Here is a 19,383-nt window from a genome sequence, read left to right on the forward strand (position 1 = left end):
AAAACCTTGTATCTATGGTGTGACAGAAACCACAGATCTTAAGCTACCAAACAATAAACTCTCTGACATTTCTTAACATGTCAGAAGGAGCACATAGGTATGAGAAGGAAGTAAGGGCAGCTGCTAAAAAAAAACTCATTAAGTTAACAGGAAAAAAAACACTGCATACTGACAAAGATTGGGATAGCTTTAGCTGGAAAATACAAACCTCAAGTTCTGCTGGAAATGTGAATGTAACTGAAGATGAATATGAACGATTTTCTAGCAAAGGTTTTGTCAAAACTTGACGAAACCAGGTCCTGGTATCTTCACAGAGCCTTTGGAATATTTCTGCAACCTATTATGCAAAAGGGAAAGTTACAAACTGCTGAATACAAAAGCAACCTACCACTATTGAGATTTTTACATTTTGGTTTTTATCACACAGTTCTCCTATCGATTCCATTAGTCTCTCTCTCCCCCCACCCCAGCATTTACTGCTCCCTCCTTCAAGTATAATACAGTAGGCACATTCTGGTATAATAAAGAGGTTAAGATAATACAGAATATTCTATATATTAAAAAAAGAATGCAATACACAACCTAAATAGTGAGAGATAGTACTGATACTGGAGAAAGATGTCAACCTTTCATTCTACTTTATGCATCTCCCATATTATTGGGCACTGGGTGGTATTTCACATGCAAAAATCCATTCCAGATTTTGGTTAGAATTAAGCACCTTTTTTAAAAAAGGTAAACGACCCCTGACAACTGTCCAGTCGCGAATGACTCTGGGGTTGTGGCACTCATCTCGCTTTACTGGCCGAGGGAGCTGATGTTTGTCTGCAGACAGTTTTTTCCGGGTCATGTGGCCAGCATGACTAAGCCGCTTCTGGTGAAACCAGAGCAGTGCACAGAAACACCGTTTACCTTCCTGCCGGAGCGGTACCTATTTATCTACTTGCACTTTGACGTGCTTTCGAACTGCTAGGTTGGCAGGAGCTGGGACCGAGCAACGGGAGCTCACCCCGTCGTGGGGATTTGAACCACTGACCTTCTGATTGGCAAGCCCTAGGCTCAGTGGTTTAGACCACAGCGCCACCCACGTCCCACAAAGCACCTTTACCTGCCAGTAATTAAAAAAATTTTTTTTTAAAAGGCTCCATTCTAAACTACACTTTAGAACTATTAATACAAATACATTTAGAAGTTGTAAGATATCAGAGTAAAGAGAATCTTCTTTAGCCAATGCAATTTAAGCAGATGTTTAAACCAGTTAACATTACATACTCAAGTTTGGGCTTATGTGCTCCTCCACTTCCAGTTAACTGCAGCTTGTTATTATTACTAAAGCATGAACTATAGTTAGCGTCAATTAGTATTTATTGAAACAAGTCAGGATCATTATTACTTAAAGTTTGCTTTTTCAATAAACCGTAGTAAACACTAACCAGTTTGTCCATTTGCAGTTCATTAAAAACAGAAGCAAAATGGAGAGAGGAAAACAAAAACAAGGGAGGGGAAGAAAATGGATACAAGTTTCCACACTATCACATACCTGTGGTTATTTTTCTTAATGCAGTTTCGTTTTATTGCCCTGTTTGTCAGTACATGATTTACAGTATTGGAATATGGATATTTTGAAAACTAGTAATTATTTACAAAAGAAAAAGAGGTGGCCATCCCAAGTGAGGTCCACCTAGCATCTTCACTGACACCATCTGGTCCAGCATTCTGTTTCCAATACCAGCCAACCATGCACCTCTAGAACTCAAAAGGCATGAAGGTAAAGGCCACCGCATTTCAATCCCCAGCATCTGGGTATCATGTGTCTCTGAACAGAGAGGTTCCATTTGGGATCTTTGTAGCAGACATTGACAGATCTAGAGTATTTCTTTTTTTAAAGTCACCTAAGCTCATACGCATCATATCTTATAAGGGATTTCATGTCAATATCAGTTAAGAAGGAATCCTGGTTAATGCTGGCAAAAAAACAACAAAAAAAACAACAACAAAAAAACAGAAAGGGAAGAATTGCAGATCTTCTACTCTGTGATCTGCTTTTAAAATGGTGCTTGTTTCTAGTTTCTGATTGTTTTGCTCCTTAATTTGCTTTGTTTTTAGCTTGCATTTTCTCTTTGTTTTAGGTTGCACTGTTAGCTTATTTTATACTGTGTCAGTTTTGCATAAGCCACCTTTGTGTAATTCTGTAGAAATGTGGTGTATACATTTATAAATAATACATTGTGTGAAGGCTTTATATTTTTTCCTGAACCTACTGGGCAACAGTAAAGTAAGGCAATCAGACATAGGGGGACCAAACTTAGCCTCTTTTCCCCTTCCTTTTGAGCTTCCTTACAGAATCTCTTCCAGATGGCCTGGCGACTTGGTTCAGGCGAACACAGAAAAATATGCAGATACACAAAAAATGTGCAAAATCATATAGAAATTCTCACCTCTGAAGGTGCAAGTCCAAGAATCCTTGAAAAAATCACAGCAGATGAAGTTGGTATCTTGTATTGAATTACTAGTTTAACTTTGCTGCATATCATCTGATGAAGTCTTACACAGACTGACACATACGAGTTCCAAGAGTCCTGCTGCAGCATGCTAAATTGTGAAATACTTTAATTACTGTGGGTGCAGAAAGCAGTGCTTCTCTAATGCAGCCTTTACCTCTGAGAGTCTATGGAATGTGAATAATTACTGAAATTGTGCAGCCCTGCATGCAGATTATATGCATGTGTGGCGGGGTGAAAAGATACTAGATTACTGGCAGAAGGAGAAACACATTTCATAATTTGATAACAAGAGCAAGGATAAAACTAGCAAAGAAACTGACAAATTGAGATCATTCACAATTAAAGAACTAGTAAAGCAGAGCTAAGGAAAACTTGTAATTAGATTCTAAAGGCAGAGAGCATGCTATGAAAACTGAGGTAATAATGTTCTAGGTAATAATTGTAAGGACATAACTATTAAAATGATTCTTTAGAGACAGTTAAATGTTCTGTAATCCTTCTATAACTATATCGCAATCTATATTCTCAGACTCCGTTTTGTGCTTTGAGGACTTTTTCCAGATAAGCATGTTTAAGGAAGGTATGTACAACTTTTACTTACCCATTCTGTGTATTACAGAGGATATTTATCACCATCTCCAGAAGCTTTTCTATTTCCTATGAAAGCAATAAAAATTAAGCCAGAGAACCAGAATCATTTCTTACTAGAATGTTGTACAAAACACCTTCAAATCATGCAACAATGAAATTGGTCTATCTAGTTACGTTCTTTGCTTACTAATCTCTCCTGCTTCAAAACTCTTATTTAGGTTAGGGCTTTGGCTCAACGGTGGCCACTGCTCATTGGGTCTGGTGGGGCAGAAAGCAGGGCAGCTAATGAGAGGTGGAACTAATGGTAAACAGTTCTATAATAGGCACAGAGATCCAAAAGGTATTTATGCAATGGCAGCCATGAATTGTGGAGTTATCTCCAGCTGGCCAGTCTCACTCCAAACACGCCAAGCTGTTACCATCCAAAAGAATACTCAGCATCCTCAAGAATTTCCCCTTCAACCACCTGGGAACTAGTTCCACAAATACTTTTAGTCACATATTAACAGTGGATTTATATACACATTACTAAAGACCAAGTCTCATGGATTTAGATAAGACTTTCTCTCTGATTAAGTACGTATACAGTCAAACCTCGGTTCTCGAACGCCTGCGTTATCGTACGTTTCGGCTCCCGAACGCCGAAAACCTGGAAGTAAATGTTTTTCAGACACGGCTTCCGTTTTGAGTTTCCCTATTGATCTGAAGCTTCCACTTTCAGTTTTCAAACGTTTTGGAAGTCAAATGGTCTTCCGGAACTGATTATGTTCGAAAACCGATGCTTCACTGTAGTAGTAGGGATATGGAACCTCAGGCCCTTGGGACTCTCCCCAAGCCACGCCCCTCATCTCGCCTTGCTCTATCCCCTCCTCACGTGCTTTTCCCTGGCTGTAATGCTTCCTTGAACTGTGACAATTTAGCCTCATTTGCCTAGTTGGGAGGATGGATGGATTGGTATAGAAAACTGGCATTTGAATAGCTAGAATGTACCTTACTGTTCAGAAGTTACTTATACAGTATCTGTTGTTTTACCAACTTTTTCCTCTGGTGCCACCCACCACTGGCCTGTGGTCTCTGGAAGGTTGTCTATGTGGGAATTAGGCTCTCAGGCTGAAAAGGTTCCTCACTCCAGAAGTACAGGATTTCAGCCTCAGTAACTTATTGATGCATTAAAATCAGTATAACTTATTAGATTTATTTATTTGCCAAATGAATTTGGCAATGTGGTTTGGAGTTATTAAAAAAGACCATTTGTGTTTTTATATTGTGATTTTATGTTGTAACCTCCCTGAGACCTGGGGGTATAGGGCAGCATACAAATTTAATAAACAATAATAATAATTTGGTTTTGAACTTTTTGTAGGTGTATCTTAACAATAACCATGGTTAGGTTTGTCAAGTTTGGAATCTATATGGTTTGAGTTATTAAGTGTTAGGTGTTCTTTCTTTTTTTAAAAAAATCAGTGTTAAATTTTAAGATTGCTGCACCAAAGAGCCCTAGGTATGATTAATGAAAGAGAAGAAAAGGCTGGAGTTGGGCATTCCCATGACACAGTCCTGACAGAGTAACCATGATTAGATTAGATTATAGATCAGTCAATACTAATCCTATACAGTTCTGATTAGGGAATCCATGGAATATCTATACAGTCATACCTTGGAATCCATTCCAGAAATCCATTTGACTTTCAAAAGGTTTGGAAACCAAAGCAAGGCTTCTTATTGGCTGAAAGAAGCTCCTACAGCCAATTGGAAGCTGAAGAAGCCCCGTCGGACGTTCGGCTTCCAAAAATATTTCACAAACCGGAACATTCACTTCTGGGTTTGCGGCGTTTGGGAGCCAAAACGTTCGAGCACTAAGCTGTTCAAAAACCAAGGTACGACTATTTTATGGAACACTATGTATGGACTATAACAAAGGTTCATTCCCCATAAAATATGCTCTCTCACTTAAGGCTGTTTTAATCAAGAGACCTCAATGTCCCTTTCATGCATAATAATTATATGGCTTCTCATTCAAACTATCAGGATAAAGACCAATGTTCTTTATTTTAAAAATAACAAGATCTGATTGATTGAAGGGTTTCTGTGGGGAGCTGAGGTATTATAACTTGTGCTGGTGTGATCTTCTATAAATGAACCAGAATTAAACAACAAACCTCAAAGTTACGGTAAAGGATTTGCGAATTCTTCAGTCGATGAAAGGTTCCTAGAAGACAATCTAACGGATAAGCAGAAAACTCGGAGATAAATTCAACCAAGTCCTCCAGAGGCAGCAAGGTGAACCATGACCTGAACAGTGCTCTATCTCCGTTCATCAAATGTTTCTTATTTTTCATTAGTGTAAGCAAGTGTCTACCAAAAAGAAAAAAAGAAAGAGAAAAAAGAAAATATATTCAATATATAGAGTTTTTTCAATATAGGTTTTTGCATGGTCAAGAAGATCAAAATGAAAAAGAAGGTGGCTGAAACCAGGATAAAAACCTTCAATCCCTTAGGAAAGTTGCTTGAACAGCTTCTGTCCTCCAGCTTCTTGACTAGTTATGGTTCCTTGCTGAGAATCTGACTTCCCTATGTGACCTTTGCCTGTGATTGGGCTTGGTTTCTCTTCTGTGATCTGACTTTGCTCTCTGGACTATTCTGCAAGTGGGTACTGCTGCTGGCATCCTTATCCTTTGAAGCAGGACATAGCTTGACCACAATTGCCTATGTTTTTGGAACCCAAGATTGGACAACTACAATGTGCTCCAAGTGGGTTACCCTTGGAATTGGCCCAGAAGCTACAATTGGTGGAGAACACAGCAGGTAGATAAACTTGTGAAGTCAAAATGCTGCCAGCATATAATATACCTTACTTATAGGATCTGCACTGGCATCCAATCTGCTATCAGGCCAAGCTCAATATTTTGGTACTAATGTTTAAGATACAGCTCAGGACCTGGTTAAGAGGCCACCTTTTCTTAACATACCCAGTAGGTCACCACCCCGATGTATTTTTTGAGAGGGTGGATGAATAAGGAGAGATATCTCAATTGCAAAATGTAGGAGAGGAACAGAATAGGAATAGCAACCAGTCTCTCATGTAGCACAGATTTTTGAAGGGCCTTTTGTATGTGCCACACACAACTGCGACAGGGACTGGTAGGCACACTGGCACTCACAGGTGCCACGTTGACCACAAGTCTACCACCACAAGAAAATCCTCATCTTAGATGGTTTCCTTTATTGTAGGAAACATTCCCATTCTACTTCTTGCCATAAGAAAAGCTTTGGAAATCCTCTAAGCAAGGTGATGAAGGAGACTACAAGTCAGAGAGGACAGGAGGCTTGTTCAAATCATGCCACTTCTCAGTGCAGTAGGTGAATGTGACTACTGATAATTTCAGAATGAAATAAAGTAACAAATACATTTAAAACTTACTTTTTATGATCCTGTTTATTCCTGCATTCAACAAATACAAGTCCTTCCAGCCCTGCACACTTCTCTTCAGATTCCAGCAGAGTATTCACATGAACATGCTCAAGATCAACAGAAGCAGTAAATAGATGAAAAGCTGGGATTGTCCACAGCCATTCATTAATTTTTTCTTCTATACAGTGATTGCAAAACCTCTTCAAATATTGTTCCACACTGAAAGAGAAATGAGAAACTAACGCCTACCAGAAAAGGATTTTTCTAAATAAATAAACCCTGCATTAAAACGTACCTGTGCACGAAACCAAAGGCTTTGTGGTTCTCTGCATAGGGTGTTCTCTGATATAGAAATACATAGACCGTTGCAACAAAAAGGTAACGGCATAGTCCCCCCAAATTAATTTCTGGTTTTGTTGTATTTCTGCTGCATTCTGAGTGAGGCACAGGAGCTGTTAAGGCCAGAACAGTGGCTTGGATTGAAATTGTCTATTTTGCAACTGCAACAAATCCAATGCAATGGAGATCCCCAGTAGAAAAAGGTTGGGATACTTTTCTGCCAATCTCCAAGGCAGATTTTTCAGGAAGGAAACATGCAAGGGGTATCAGCAAAATCATCTCATCCACTTCTGCCAGTGGCAGAACCAAGCCAGCTATCTTTAAAATTGCACACAAAAAACGAGTCAAATTATATTTTTCTGTTGTGTCTCATAAAGTTACTACTTTTTCTCTAGGAGTACGGCATGCTGAATATTTCAACTTACAAATTACAAAACGAGTAGTACTAAAAAGTTCGGAATTCAAAAGGTATTTTAATATAGTATAGTATGAATAAAATTGCAAAGAAATCATTAGAATTGATTGTCAAGTATTATATATTATATATTAATATTAGTTTTATGTGATGTTTTCAGAAAGCAAAACTAAAATTCTTTGGTTTTCCAAAAGCAGTTTATGTGTATCTTCATCTAATATACTTACCAAGCTAAATGGTGTCCAATCACAAAAATAGCTCAGTTGAATTCCTCACACTAAAAAACATATTTTAAAGCATGGGTAGGCAAACTAAAGCCTGGGGGCCAGATCCGGCCCAATCGCCTTCTAAATCCGGCCTGCGGATGGTCTGGGAATCAGCATGTTTTTACATGAATAGAATGTGTCCTTTTATTTAAAATGCATCTCTGGGTTATTTGTGGGACATAGGAATTCATTCATCCCCCCCCCCCATATAGTCCAGCCCCGCACAAGGTCTGAGCGACAGTGGACCGGCCCCCTGCTGAAAAAGTTTGCTGACCCCTGTTAAAGACTGCTCACTGAAGAAATTTGCAAAGGTTAAATTTCACCCCCTAAAATGACATACCCTGCTCTAGGAGGCAAAAAAATCAACAAGGGCATCTTTATGGAGATATAGCTCCTACTAGTACAATGGAAATTTCTCCCCTCTTACTCCCAAGGGTTGTTTTATTTGACAATCAAAAATGCTTGTGCTGACAGAAAAATCATAATTGAATGACACTTAATTCCTCCTAAAGTATAGAATTATGAGCCTGTTGAATTTTTGCATATCAGTGAGCTGCTAAAACAATGTCACAAACTTGAAACACTAGTCATTTAATCTATCTATTCAAAACACTAAACCTGAATTTTCAAATCCAAAATTACATACCGTAGCTCATGTGGAAACAGTTCTTTGAAAGATTTTGCTTCATCTGCTGGTGGTTTCTCCAAACAAAGAAGGCTACATAACTGCACCAGATCATCTTTTGATGTTCGAAGGCTATAACTTTCTCCTAGTACAAGAATGATCACTGCCAGGCCCAGCTTATTTTTCTTTGCCTTGTTCCAAGATGGACAGCTTGCATTGTTCTGATTAAGGAGGGGATGGGCTGTTTCTCTTAAATAATCGAGAATTAACTGCTTGATCTAGAGAAAAGGGTGAAAGTAATAAAAACCAACTCCACCTATTTTCTTTAGAAGACAATTACTTAATCTGAAATGCTTATTCAGATTATCATTAAATGGTTAGGTTGGCACAGAATTCTGGCCACAAATCAGGGCTAATGCCATACATAAAACAGAAACCATTAGTTGCTTCCAATGTCTTTAAAGGACTTATCTGCCCAGGCTTTCCATGACCCATAAGAATAGAACCGGTTTTATGCATCTGAACTAGATGAATTTCTGTTTTATTGGTTTTATATGTTTTTTGGAAGTTTTTACACTACTGTTTTGCTGTTGTACAATATTAAAGATCATTAAAACATACACCACTTAAGAGATGTTTTAAAATATTGAGCAGTTTCTAAAAGGCTAGCAAATAAATAAGCAAGCAAGCAAGCAAGCAAACCTGTGCACAAGTTGGTTCATGCAGCTCAAGAAGTTCCCACTTTGTCCCTCTAGAGTTGGGTAAACAAACCATGGAGTAGCTACCTTAGCATTACATGTGAACCAGCACTCATGATTTGTTTCACACAACTGAACCGTAACTGCCGATTTGCCACAAAGCTAAACAATGGAGTGGCTGATTTGTTTCCCCACTCTAGAAAAGGAGGAGCAAGGTGAGGAATACTTATACTCCCTGCACTACCACACATGATTTGACTAACTATGGCTTATGGCCAGCATCAATGAAAATACTATGTCCAATAGCACATTCCAAAGTAATTATTCTCCTCTATACAGAAAACAGTGACATTTACAGATGTGATGTGTCCATTCTTTATGCTTAGTACCAAGGAACCTCCTCAGTGCCCAGCATAAATAATATGCCAGCTGAAAAAGAACAGAGCCAGCAGTGTACCTAGAGGTGTAGCGTGGGGGTATGTGGAGGGGCCATAGCCCCAGGCCCATGCTTTTTAGGGAGTATGAGCCAGGTGCCCCCATGCAGGGATCCCCGTCCTGCCCTACCTGCTGGTGGGGGTCTCTGAGCCCTCTCGCTCAGCCTGGCCCTGCTGCCGCCTCCCCAGCTCCCTTGCTGAATGGCCCAGCGTTGGGGGGGGGTTGCCTACCAAGGGCTGCATCAGGTAGGCAGGCAGGGGCGCAGCGTGGTCCAGCTTGGCACTAGCTGAGCTGGCGTGCAGGCTTCATGAATCCTCTGCATCCCGCGCACCCAGGGGCATTGGCACCATGGGCTGACCTAGTGAGGTGGGTTCTGTTGATGGCGCACACATGCGTGCTTGCATGGCCTAGGTGCCACAATGCCATTGAGTACCTTCTCTGCCAGTGCATTCCAAGTGAAGGTAGCAGCAATTAGTCCAGGGCTGGGTCAGCAGCTGCCTAAGAGTATTGTCCCTCTAGCTCTGCAAAGGCTGCACAAAATGTTATAGATCCATCAGATTTATTACAGGCAACTTTGTATTAATGTGTGTTCAGTGTGTGCAACTGTGTGCAACTGTGTATACACACATTTCGCCGAACACAGAAGTGACCCAAAAAGTCACAAAAAGGGGCAGAACAGGGTGAGGCAGCGGCTGAACAGGGTGCTTGCATATATTTGAAACACTATTGAAAAAGCCTGCAATTTCATTTAAACATGTGGTACCTCAGAATGTAGAAAATCTTGTTCTAGATAATTGCAACTTTACAATACCTCTTTTGATTTACAATACCTCTTTTTCTCCAAACTGTAAATCAGTCCATTCCTTTGGCTTGTCCTCATATATCATTGGTTTCCAATACACCCAAAAAAACTGATAGAACTGATGGATGAAGCTGCTGACATTGAGAGGAGTCCAAGTGTTCAATATACTGAAGAGACTTTCTAGCATCACCTTTGCTGCTATTTGTTTTCCTTTCACAACCTCTTTCTCTGGATTTTTAAGCCCAGGAATGTTGTTCTTAATAGTATTCCATAAAGTGTCAGATGGTTTAACACATACTATATCGTCATACTGATGCCAATCTGTTAAAAAATATTTTAGGTTTCATTAACACAAGATCAGGTTTCAATAAATCCATGCACCTACAGGCCCATAGCAAAAAAAGGCCATCCCTCTGGCAAATACCCTCTTCCATCCCCTTGCACATATGGAAATCTTTTTCACTAATTGCTGGTGTCTCCTGCAAAAGCCCAACCTGGAGGAGAAAAATCATGCAACTACTTTGTGCCATGCGCAAACTCTTGAAGAAAAACAGAAGTTATTTCCCTCCTGGGAGGGAGCTGGGGGCACTGTTATACAGTGGTTCCACTCCTTCCTTCTGGGCTGTGTTCAGAAAGTGGTGCTGGGGGATGACTGTTCAGACCTCTGGGCTCTCACTTGTGGGGTGCCTCAGGGTTCAGTCTTCTCCCCCATGCTTTTTAACATCTACATGCAGCCGCTGAAAGAGATCATCAGGGGGTTTGGGTTGGGTGTTCATCAGTATGTGGATACCACCCAGCTCTATCTCTCTTTTAAATCAGAACCAGTGAAGGTGGTGAATGTCCTGTGTGAGTGTCTGGAGGCGGTTGGAGGATGGATGGCAGCTAACAGATTGAGGCTGAATCCTGACAAGACAGAAGTATTGTTTTGGGGGGATGGGGGCGGGCAGGTGTGGGAGACTCCCTGGTCCTGAATGGGGCAACTGTGCCCCTGAAGGAGCAGGTGCATAGCCTGGGAGTCATTTTGGACTCACAGCTGCTCATGGAAGTGCAGGTCAATTCTGTGTCCAGGGCAGCTGTCTACCAGCTCCATCTGGTACGCAGGCTAAGACCCTACCTGCCCGCAGACTGTTTCACTAGAGTGGTGCATGCTCTAGTTATCTCCCACTAGGACTACTGCAGTGTGTTCTACATGGGGCTACCTTTGGAGGTGACAAAGAAACTACAACTAATCCAGAATGCGGCAGCTAGACGGGTGACTGGGAGTGGCCGCCGAGAACATATAACACCCGTCCTGAAAGACCTACATTGGCTCCCAGTACATTTCTGAGCACAGTTCAAAGTGTTGGTGCTGACCTTTAAAGCCCTAAATGGCCTTGGCCTAGTATACCTGAAGGAGCATCTCCACCCACATCGTGTGGATCACCCACTGAGGACCAGCGCCGAGGGCCTTCTGGCGGTTCCTCACTGCGAGAAGTGAGGTTACAGGGAACCAGGCAGAGGGCCTTCTTGGTTGTGGCACCTGCCCTGTGGAACGCCCTCCCATCAGATGTCAAGGAAATAAACAACTATCTTACTTTTGGAAGACATCTGAAGGCAGTCCTGTTTAGGGAAGTTTTTAATGTTTGATGTTTTATTGTGTTTTTAATATTCTGTTAGAAGCTACCCAGAATGGCTGGGGAAACCCAGCCAGATGGGTGAGGTATGAATGAATGAATGAATGAATGAGTATATATATATAATAATTACTCCTGTATGTTAGGGCAAAGGAAGGAGCAGCAGGAGGACTGGGTACCTTCCTCTTCCTTTATGCACCAATGTGCATTTGCCATCCGCCATCATCGCCTGTAATATTTGAACATCACGACATATTGAGTCCTCATCGTGTGGATCACTTCCACACTCCCTCCTGCTGGTGCCAGTCTGCTAGCTGCAGTCAACACTTTGAAAATTGTTCTGCCTGCAAAGCAGAGCCTTTGGAGGGAAAGCCTCAAGTGTTCCACTTTCAGCTAACTGGCAGATTCACAGAAGGTAAACAAGTGCTGCATGGATTGTTTGAGGGATGGGTAGGCAAGTAGGTTGCATTAATGCCAAGTGTTTTCCACCCTGCCATTGTCATCTACATTCATACCACAATGCACACATCAAGAGAGAAAACATGAAGGCAGGGAATAAAGCCCCTTGTAGTGGAAGGAATGGATATTAGATGCTTTGTCTACTCCTGGTTCACATACCTGCAGTAATGGCTGGTGGGGCTGTATTGTTGATCTGGTACCCCAATGCCACACACCACTACGGATTATTGAGAGGGGAAGGGCAGGGGGGAATCTGCACAGTGGTGGAGTGGTGGATTGGCTCTGTATTGTGCCTGCACTGAGCTCCCTTCAATAACCAGCAGCGATGGAGAGAGTTGGGAAGTTAGGTCAGCAATGCAGCCCCACCTCTGGATACTTGCAAATACTGCAGCCCTTTATGATGATGGAAATGTACAGGCCCAACAGGAATATGAGCTTTCGGATTTGACAAATGAACTTGGAAAAAGCCAGATTTGGAAAGAAAAAGTTTGGTTTGGCTTGGAAATGGGGGGCTGGATTGACCCCCCTATGCAGGGATGTTTGGACTTTTCAAATCTGGCAATGGGCCGTGAGATGTTTGGGATTGTGGGGGCCCTTAATTTTGGAGGGTTTTTGAAACATGTTTTTAAATACCACATGGAATTTAGTGTCGAATATGGAAAAGGGGCTGATCTGTCGAGAAGGGTCAAAAATATTGCTAAGCTGGAGTTCCCACGAGCAGGAGACAAGGGAAAATACAGTTACAGATATGAAGAAGAGCTGCGGAAGGGACATGGAAGAGACTTAAGGGCCTCGGATATAAGGTTGCCAGGTTAATGCGCTAGATCGATGGGATAATAAGGACTGACAAAACCCGGGACCAGGAGGAAGGGACGCTGGATGAAGATTGGATTTGTTTTTATTTCTTTTTTTTACTATTAGGACTGTTTTATAAAATTGAGGAATGTTAGAAAAATGTTGGAATGAAATTACTCGGCTTTAGTAAAAATGCTTAAAGAATTATGAAAGAATATTATGGTTATGAGAAGTTGGTAAGGATAAGATTTAAGTTTTAAGTTTCAAGTTTTTTTTATAGAAAGATAAAATTAAAATAGTTTAAGGTAATGTAATGACAGAATATTATGAAATATGGAAAGGATTTGCTGTGATAATTAACAACTAGGATACAAAAAAAGGGAGGAGGAGGAGGTCAAAGAAAGAAGGTAATGACAGTTGAGGATTTGAGAATAATGGATTTGTTTTTAAATGTTTTTAAATGTGGTGTATTTTTGTTTTTTTCTGTTCTTTCTTATTTTGAATTTGTATTTGTATTGTTGGAAGTGGTTTGTTTTTCTCTTTTTCTACTTTGTTTTTTTTTTTGTAACTTTTAAAAAAAAATTTTTTCCAATAAATATCATTTAAAAAAAATATGATGATGGAAATGTATTTCCACTTAATCCAATCATAATTTGAACATCTATGTGTTTACAGAAGAGAAATTAGACTTTGTGTGACAAAATATGCATGGTTTTCATTTAGCTAGCTCTTCCAAGTCTCTGTGCAATAGCTATTCCTGGTCTTCCCCCATGTCTCCCACTTAGCATGGAAGAAGACTGCATCTACCACTACTGGGGGAGTTTAAGAAACATCAGTTTAAGAAAAATTGTGCATCCTATGCACAGTTCCTTAGAATTAAATGCAATTAAGCTCTGTATTGCTTACTTCTGAGTAAACATACATAGGATCATGATGCAAAGACACTAAATAAAGTAAAAGGGGTTTCTTGATAGCTGAAGTAATCGAGAAACAAGTACCCAAATTATGAAGCTGTAGACTTTTGCAATGTATGTACCAAGCATATATAAAGTCCCCTTTCATTACTGCTCAATCCTAATTATAATCCAATTATAATTGCTTTCTTCTCCCTAAATATTCCGTAAGTAGGAATGTTTGTTTGCTATTTTATAATGGTCTAAAGACCATTTGAAGTTCAATACATGAAATTTGATGTCCAGGACATTGACCTCAGATGATTTCAGCAACTGCTAAGTAGCATGAACAAATACATATTTCCACTGACTTCCACGGAGGTGCTTTCTGAATTCCACTGCTTCCATGTTCATTTAATTAATAGCCATATTCATTGGAAAGTTCTGCCCCAAGCAAATGGGGAGTTTTATATTTCAGTTTGGCAGGAAACATTACCCCCACAGAAAGAAATAATGTCTACTGCCAAGTCAGGAGGCTAGATCATACTACAGCAGCCCAACTTAGTAGCATCTGAATACTCTGGGTTACAACCCCTATCATCCCTGACCACGCTTGGTGGGACTGATGGGAACTGCAGTCCAATAGCATCTGGGGGGCTAGAGGCTGGGCAACGCAGTAGTACAGCAGTCAGAGTCACTAGCTCCTATTAGACATCCCCAGATGCTGGCCTGAGAAATGAAGCGGTGTTCAAGCAGCCCTCCAATACTGGCCCTTCTCTCATCTATGATACTGTCATCTATGCCTTCCTTCTAGCTACTTGGACTCTGTTCTATGTCTAGCACTTGTTCCAGAACTTCAGAAACTACCATGGAGAAATGGTTTTATATACCATTTCTGTTTTCTTGGGATCTACACAAACCCTGTTTATAAAGTATTACCAAAACCACAATCATACGGCAGAGATAGTTCCTTACCTGTGCCACATAGTAGTGCTGGCTCTATAAACAAAAAACGATTTACAATCGTTCCTTTCTGACAAGGTTTGTAAATGAATTCCCACTCTCCATCCTTCCCACGTGCAGCATAGTATTTATAGGGAATTGGTTTTTGGATATTATTCTTATGAATAGTTACGCAGCCTTCCATTAGGTGACCATGCTCACCAAGATCCCTAGTATTTTAAAAAACAAAACACAAATGTACATCTTAGCAGTAAAGCATGACAATAGGCAAAACTTTTTCAACTAACTTTTATGGAAGGAGAGGTCTCCAAATATTTACCATTTAATATATAGTTATATGCCTTAAAACATAATGACCTGGAATAAACAGTGTTGCTAGATCAGATATGCATACATACTAAATTAAGAGGACACACACACACAACTCACCACTTTCCCCCATGTTGAATGATACTATTCTAAACACTGTCCCCTATTTATAGATGGTGTTCTACTCTCAAGAGGTTAATAGTGGAACAATCTACAAAACAATAATGTAGCCTAATAGCTATTATTGCAATATGTGGAACAAGCAAGCAACCTTAGTAGCCAGAGGGCAAGAATTCAGTAGCCTACATAGCATGTTGATGTGCATATAAAGTAAAGGATTCCTAGAGGAGATGTATGAGAGTTCACACAGTGACACATTATTCTCCCTTAAAGTCGGTCCAGTATTGGCCACATCACTCCATATTACAGGGTTTGCCTCCACCCCAGAGGTACATCCAGTTACAATACTTCATTATCATCATACAAACTTCACACACACACACACAGACACAGAAAAATAGTGCTCAAAATGGCTTACAAGGAAAACAGCAAAATGTTTTTAAAAATCAAGAGTCACAACTACCACTTCAAAGTAACAAGGATAACAACAACATTTGTATGCTGCTGCATTTATTTAAAAAAACATTTCAATACTGTAAATGTAACATCATACCTCCTGGCAATAATAAAAATAGCAAAGGAGTTTTACAGTTTCACCTTGCTAATGAGAGAATAAAAATGACGTTTGTTCTTTCTGTAATATCTTTCTCCTCTGGTCATCATGTTTAATTGGAGACATGTTTAAAAGTAGACATCTGTTCCCAATCAGCGTGGCCCAATCACACAGTGGTTAATGAAAACTGCCTTATCTGAACTAGGGGGGAAATTAGTAACCGCAGAGTTGGAAAAAGATAAAGCAAGAATGCTAGGACAGAGGTACTGAAAAAAATCAAAGGGGACACTAAATACCTTGCCAGATCTTACTATTTGTTACCGTCATCTAGCACTTCTACATATAGCAATATTCTTTATGGCCCATAAATCCATTCCAAAGCTTGAATGAATGCACAAAATTGTACTCACTTTGTGAAAGTCATCTCACAGACATTGTCCTTCCAGTTAACATAGCCAGATATGCCTTGTGCCCTGACAAAAACTTTGTGCTTCCCAGTATCCAACTTGAAGTCCTTGGAAAGTATAGCATGAAAATATACTGTAACGCCTTCATCAGAACTCACATGGCTGCAACAGTGAAGACAACAATGGTCAGTATAACATATTTTGGTGAAGTTATGGAGTAGGGCACCACAATGTATCAGAACAGAAAATGGTTCCATGGCGTTGAAGAGTCCACACCACAACTCTATATGTTAGAGGTGAGGAGAGGGAGAAAACTACCAAGAGGAGACACAAAGTATCACTGTATGAATAAAATTAGAGAACTCTTTCAGAAGCTTCAAGGAACAAATGATGAGATATCAAAACTCAAGCTCTTTCCTATAAATTTCAGCTAATATTCATAATACCAAACAGTATGATCCAGGTTCACAAATCAGTTCAAACTATTCATCTTATTCTATACAAGATAGTTCCTATGGTCAGAAAATGCAAACAGATGCTCAAAGAATCCAAAATATGCCATTGCTGGGAACGAAAGCAATAGGCATTACTCAGAGCAGACCCATCTAAATTAAAGGACCTAATTTAGCCATTCTCCTTAAGTTTTACTCTGAGTAGACCCGTTGAAATTAACAGTTGACCACCACTCAATATGTACAAGGTTCACGAATACTGTTCACCCCAATTGCCAGGGTGATGAGGGTGTCGGGGTTTGGCAAATGAAATAAACTACGGTATGTGTTTCCTTCACACCCGTGCCCTCCATGCCCCCCAAGTCAAAAAGTTCAGCTGGAGATTTGTTTTGGCTCTAAGTGCAGAGCCATTAAGAAGCTTCCACCCTCCCAACTTCAGTTCCAAGCTGAACAGATATTGTTACTGCCAAGGGTAGGAACAGTTGCATCATAGTCTCCAAAGTTTTAGCAGTACCTATGCCAATACTATATTACATCAATTCTGTGTTGGAAAAGACATAGCAAGTCCATATGTGTTGTAGTACATAGACAGACAGACTTCTGCCCAAATAAGATGCAAAGACTTTACACCAGCAAGGGTGGAGCTACGCCTGGGCTGGCATGGTACAACCTCAAGAGAAGCTTTGGCTGTCACCAATTTAAGGGAACAATCCAAACCCAAGATCCACTAGGATGAGCAATGTTTGGAACAGGCAATCTCCTACACCAACTGAAGGCTTTCATGCTGGCTTAGCCAGAGATATTCTAGGCAAGTCCTCCATCCTGGCTCAGCCAGCTGAACTGAGGCTTTTAGTCCTTGGGGGGGGGGCGTGTTCCAGGGCATGTTGGGGGTGTGGAGAGGCAGATTTAACCTTATTCCAAATTTTGTTCAGCTCAGTCATATGACCTAGCAACGCAGTGAGAGTTACACTAGCAAAAGGGGTAGGATAAGTCAAACTCAACTTTAAAGACTTCTTTCCCTCCATTAGGCTTCTGAGTAGAGTTTGGAATAGGGTTAAGTCACACTGGCATATTTTATCCCAAGGTAAATTAAACTGGCTTCCTGTAATCTGGATTGCTCTACCCTTAAGTGGCTTATGTCAAAAGGGAAAACAAGCAGGTATGTTAAAAGGTGTAATGTTTATTATCTTCCGGCTTCTTCCTAAAAAATAAAATGAACTGATCAATACAGAAATAATGAGTGAGTAAAAATGATTGCTCCAACAGTTAGCTTATCCATTGCGGTCTTTTAAAAAATGCTTTACAGAAATCATAGTATTTTAGAAATGGTACTCATGAGATGTTGGTGGCACTGGGAAGATCTATGAACAGGACATAGTGAAGCGCGTTAGATGAGTATTTGTGGTAATTTCAGATTTAGTAAAGCTTCGTGTTTCTAACCTTTCAGATCAGAACTATGCAACAACTGCTACTGGCCAATTCCAATTTAATACCACTTTTGAAATAAACAGAAATGTGCTATACCTCTGCTTGACTTCCTGGTTTGCCTGCTGCTTCTTAGTCTTTTGATCTTTCTGTTGCTTATTCTGATTTGTAGCAGCAGAAGTCTTTCCCTTCTCAGACCCTTCTGCTTGAGTTGTTGCTTCTTCTGTTTTTTTGGAGACATTTTCCGTTTTAGTCTGTTCTTCCAACTTGGCTTTCTGTAACATAGGCATATGTGATTCAAAATGCTTGAAAAAATGTACTAGTCCCTTGTGGCTTGCAAGGGGGGGGGGGGCTTAATCTTGTGCCCGGCTCCCAAGGAGAAAATTATGCTTGAGACAGGTCATCAGAACAGGTTATTTTAGAAGTTTCCGCAAGATGCTGAGCGGACCGCGAATATGACATCTCCTTATCAGATTTGGCCCTATGGAGCCTAAGGGTAAGAGAGCAAGGGTGACACACCTCCCCCAAAAGCCCCAAGAGGAGCACTGAGGTGTCTTGAGGTCCTGCGACTCACTAACGGCCGCTTGGTATTGCCGGTCCCTGCCTTTGTGCCGAAATGCGCGGAGAGTGGGGGGGGGGGAGAGCCAAGTGTGCCAGTGAGCTAGGCACCAACGCGGCTTTGTAGAGAGCAAAGCCTCCAATCCAGCCACGAGCAGTTACCTTTCCAGAAGACCGAAGCCAATAGCAAAGGTAAGGAGTGCTCAATTTGATTTATTTGGTAAAAAACGGGAGTGTTAAAAGGAAGTCCGCTCCCGTTCCTGGTGATATGAGCACGAAATACATACAAGTGAAGTGTTGATGAAGTTCACTTTGGAAGATATGTTAGCTAATGAATAATAAGGATTAAAAGATTTCACCAAGCTCTTATACCAATCACTCAAGATTTTCTCTTTAAAAAAAATACATTGAACTTGACTTGAATTTGAACTTGAATCCATCCTATGTTGCAAGTAAACTTGACTTTAAATGGAGGCTAAACCGGAGAAGGACTGCACTGTTATTGTATGGAAGAATATCACAAATTTCCTCTCAGGAAGAAAGATTGGACTGACCCTCTGAATTTATGCTGCTTGTGGGAAAGAAGTATTTGAGCTTTCAGAGTGCTGAAGACATCTAACCTAACGGAATTATAATTGTGGACTTATTTTATTAAAAGGTAACAGCTAGTTAAAAAGCAAGATTATAAAAAGGACTATAATATTCATTGCTAATATTGGCCTAAATCAGATTTTCAAATAATTCAGTTT

At 40.4% G+C, this 19,383-nt stretch overlaps 1 protein-coding gene across 3 annotated transcripts in view; it reads right to left on the reverse strand.

Moving 5' to 3' along the window:
- The window catches only part of LOC308470357 (E3 ubiquitin-protein ligase RNF213-like), a 92,525-nt gene that overhangs the window by 61,619 nt on the left and 11,523 nt on the right, over window positions 1-19,383 (reverse strand). For all 3 annotated transcript variants that reach the window (XM_080993511.1, XM_080993510.1, XM_080993509.1), the window contains 10 exons: window positions 18,176-18,351; window positions 16,203-16,361; window positions 14,823-15,019; window positions 10,116-10,408; window positions 8,174-8,430; window positions 6,517-6,726; window positions 5,255-5,450; window positions 3,106-3,161; window positions 2,439-2,592; window positions 209-337 (listed from right to left, as the gene is read on the reverse strand). In XM_080993511.1, coding sequence (XP_080849637.1) covers window positions 209-337; window positions 2,439-2,592; window positions 3,106-3,161; window positions 5,255-5,450; window positions 6,517-6,726; window positions 8,174-8,430; window positions 10,116-10,408; window positions 14,823-15,019; window positions 16,203-16,361; window positions 18,176-18,351 — 1,827 coding nt within the window. The remainder of the gene's footprint in view (window positions 1-208; window positions 338-2,438; window positions 2,593-3,105; window positions 3,162-5,254; window positions 5,451-6,516; window positions 6,727-8,173; window positions 8,431-10,115; window positions 10,409-14,822; window positions 15,020-16,202; window positions 16,362-18,175; window positions 18,352-19,383) is intronic.

The sequence above is a fragment of the Podarcis pityusensis genome, assembly GCF_964106645.2.
Source record: "Podarcis pityusensis genome assembly, chromosome: 2".
Classification (NCBI taxonomy): Eukaryota; Metazoa; Chordata; class Lepidosauria; order Squamata; family Lacertidae; genus Podarcis; species Podarcis pityusensis.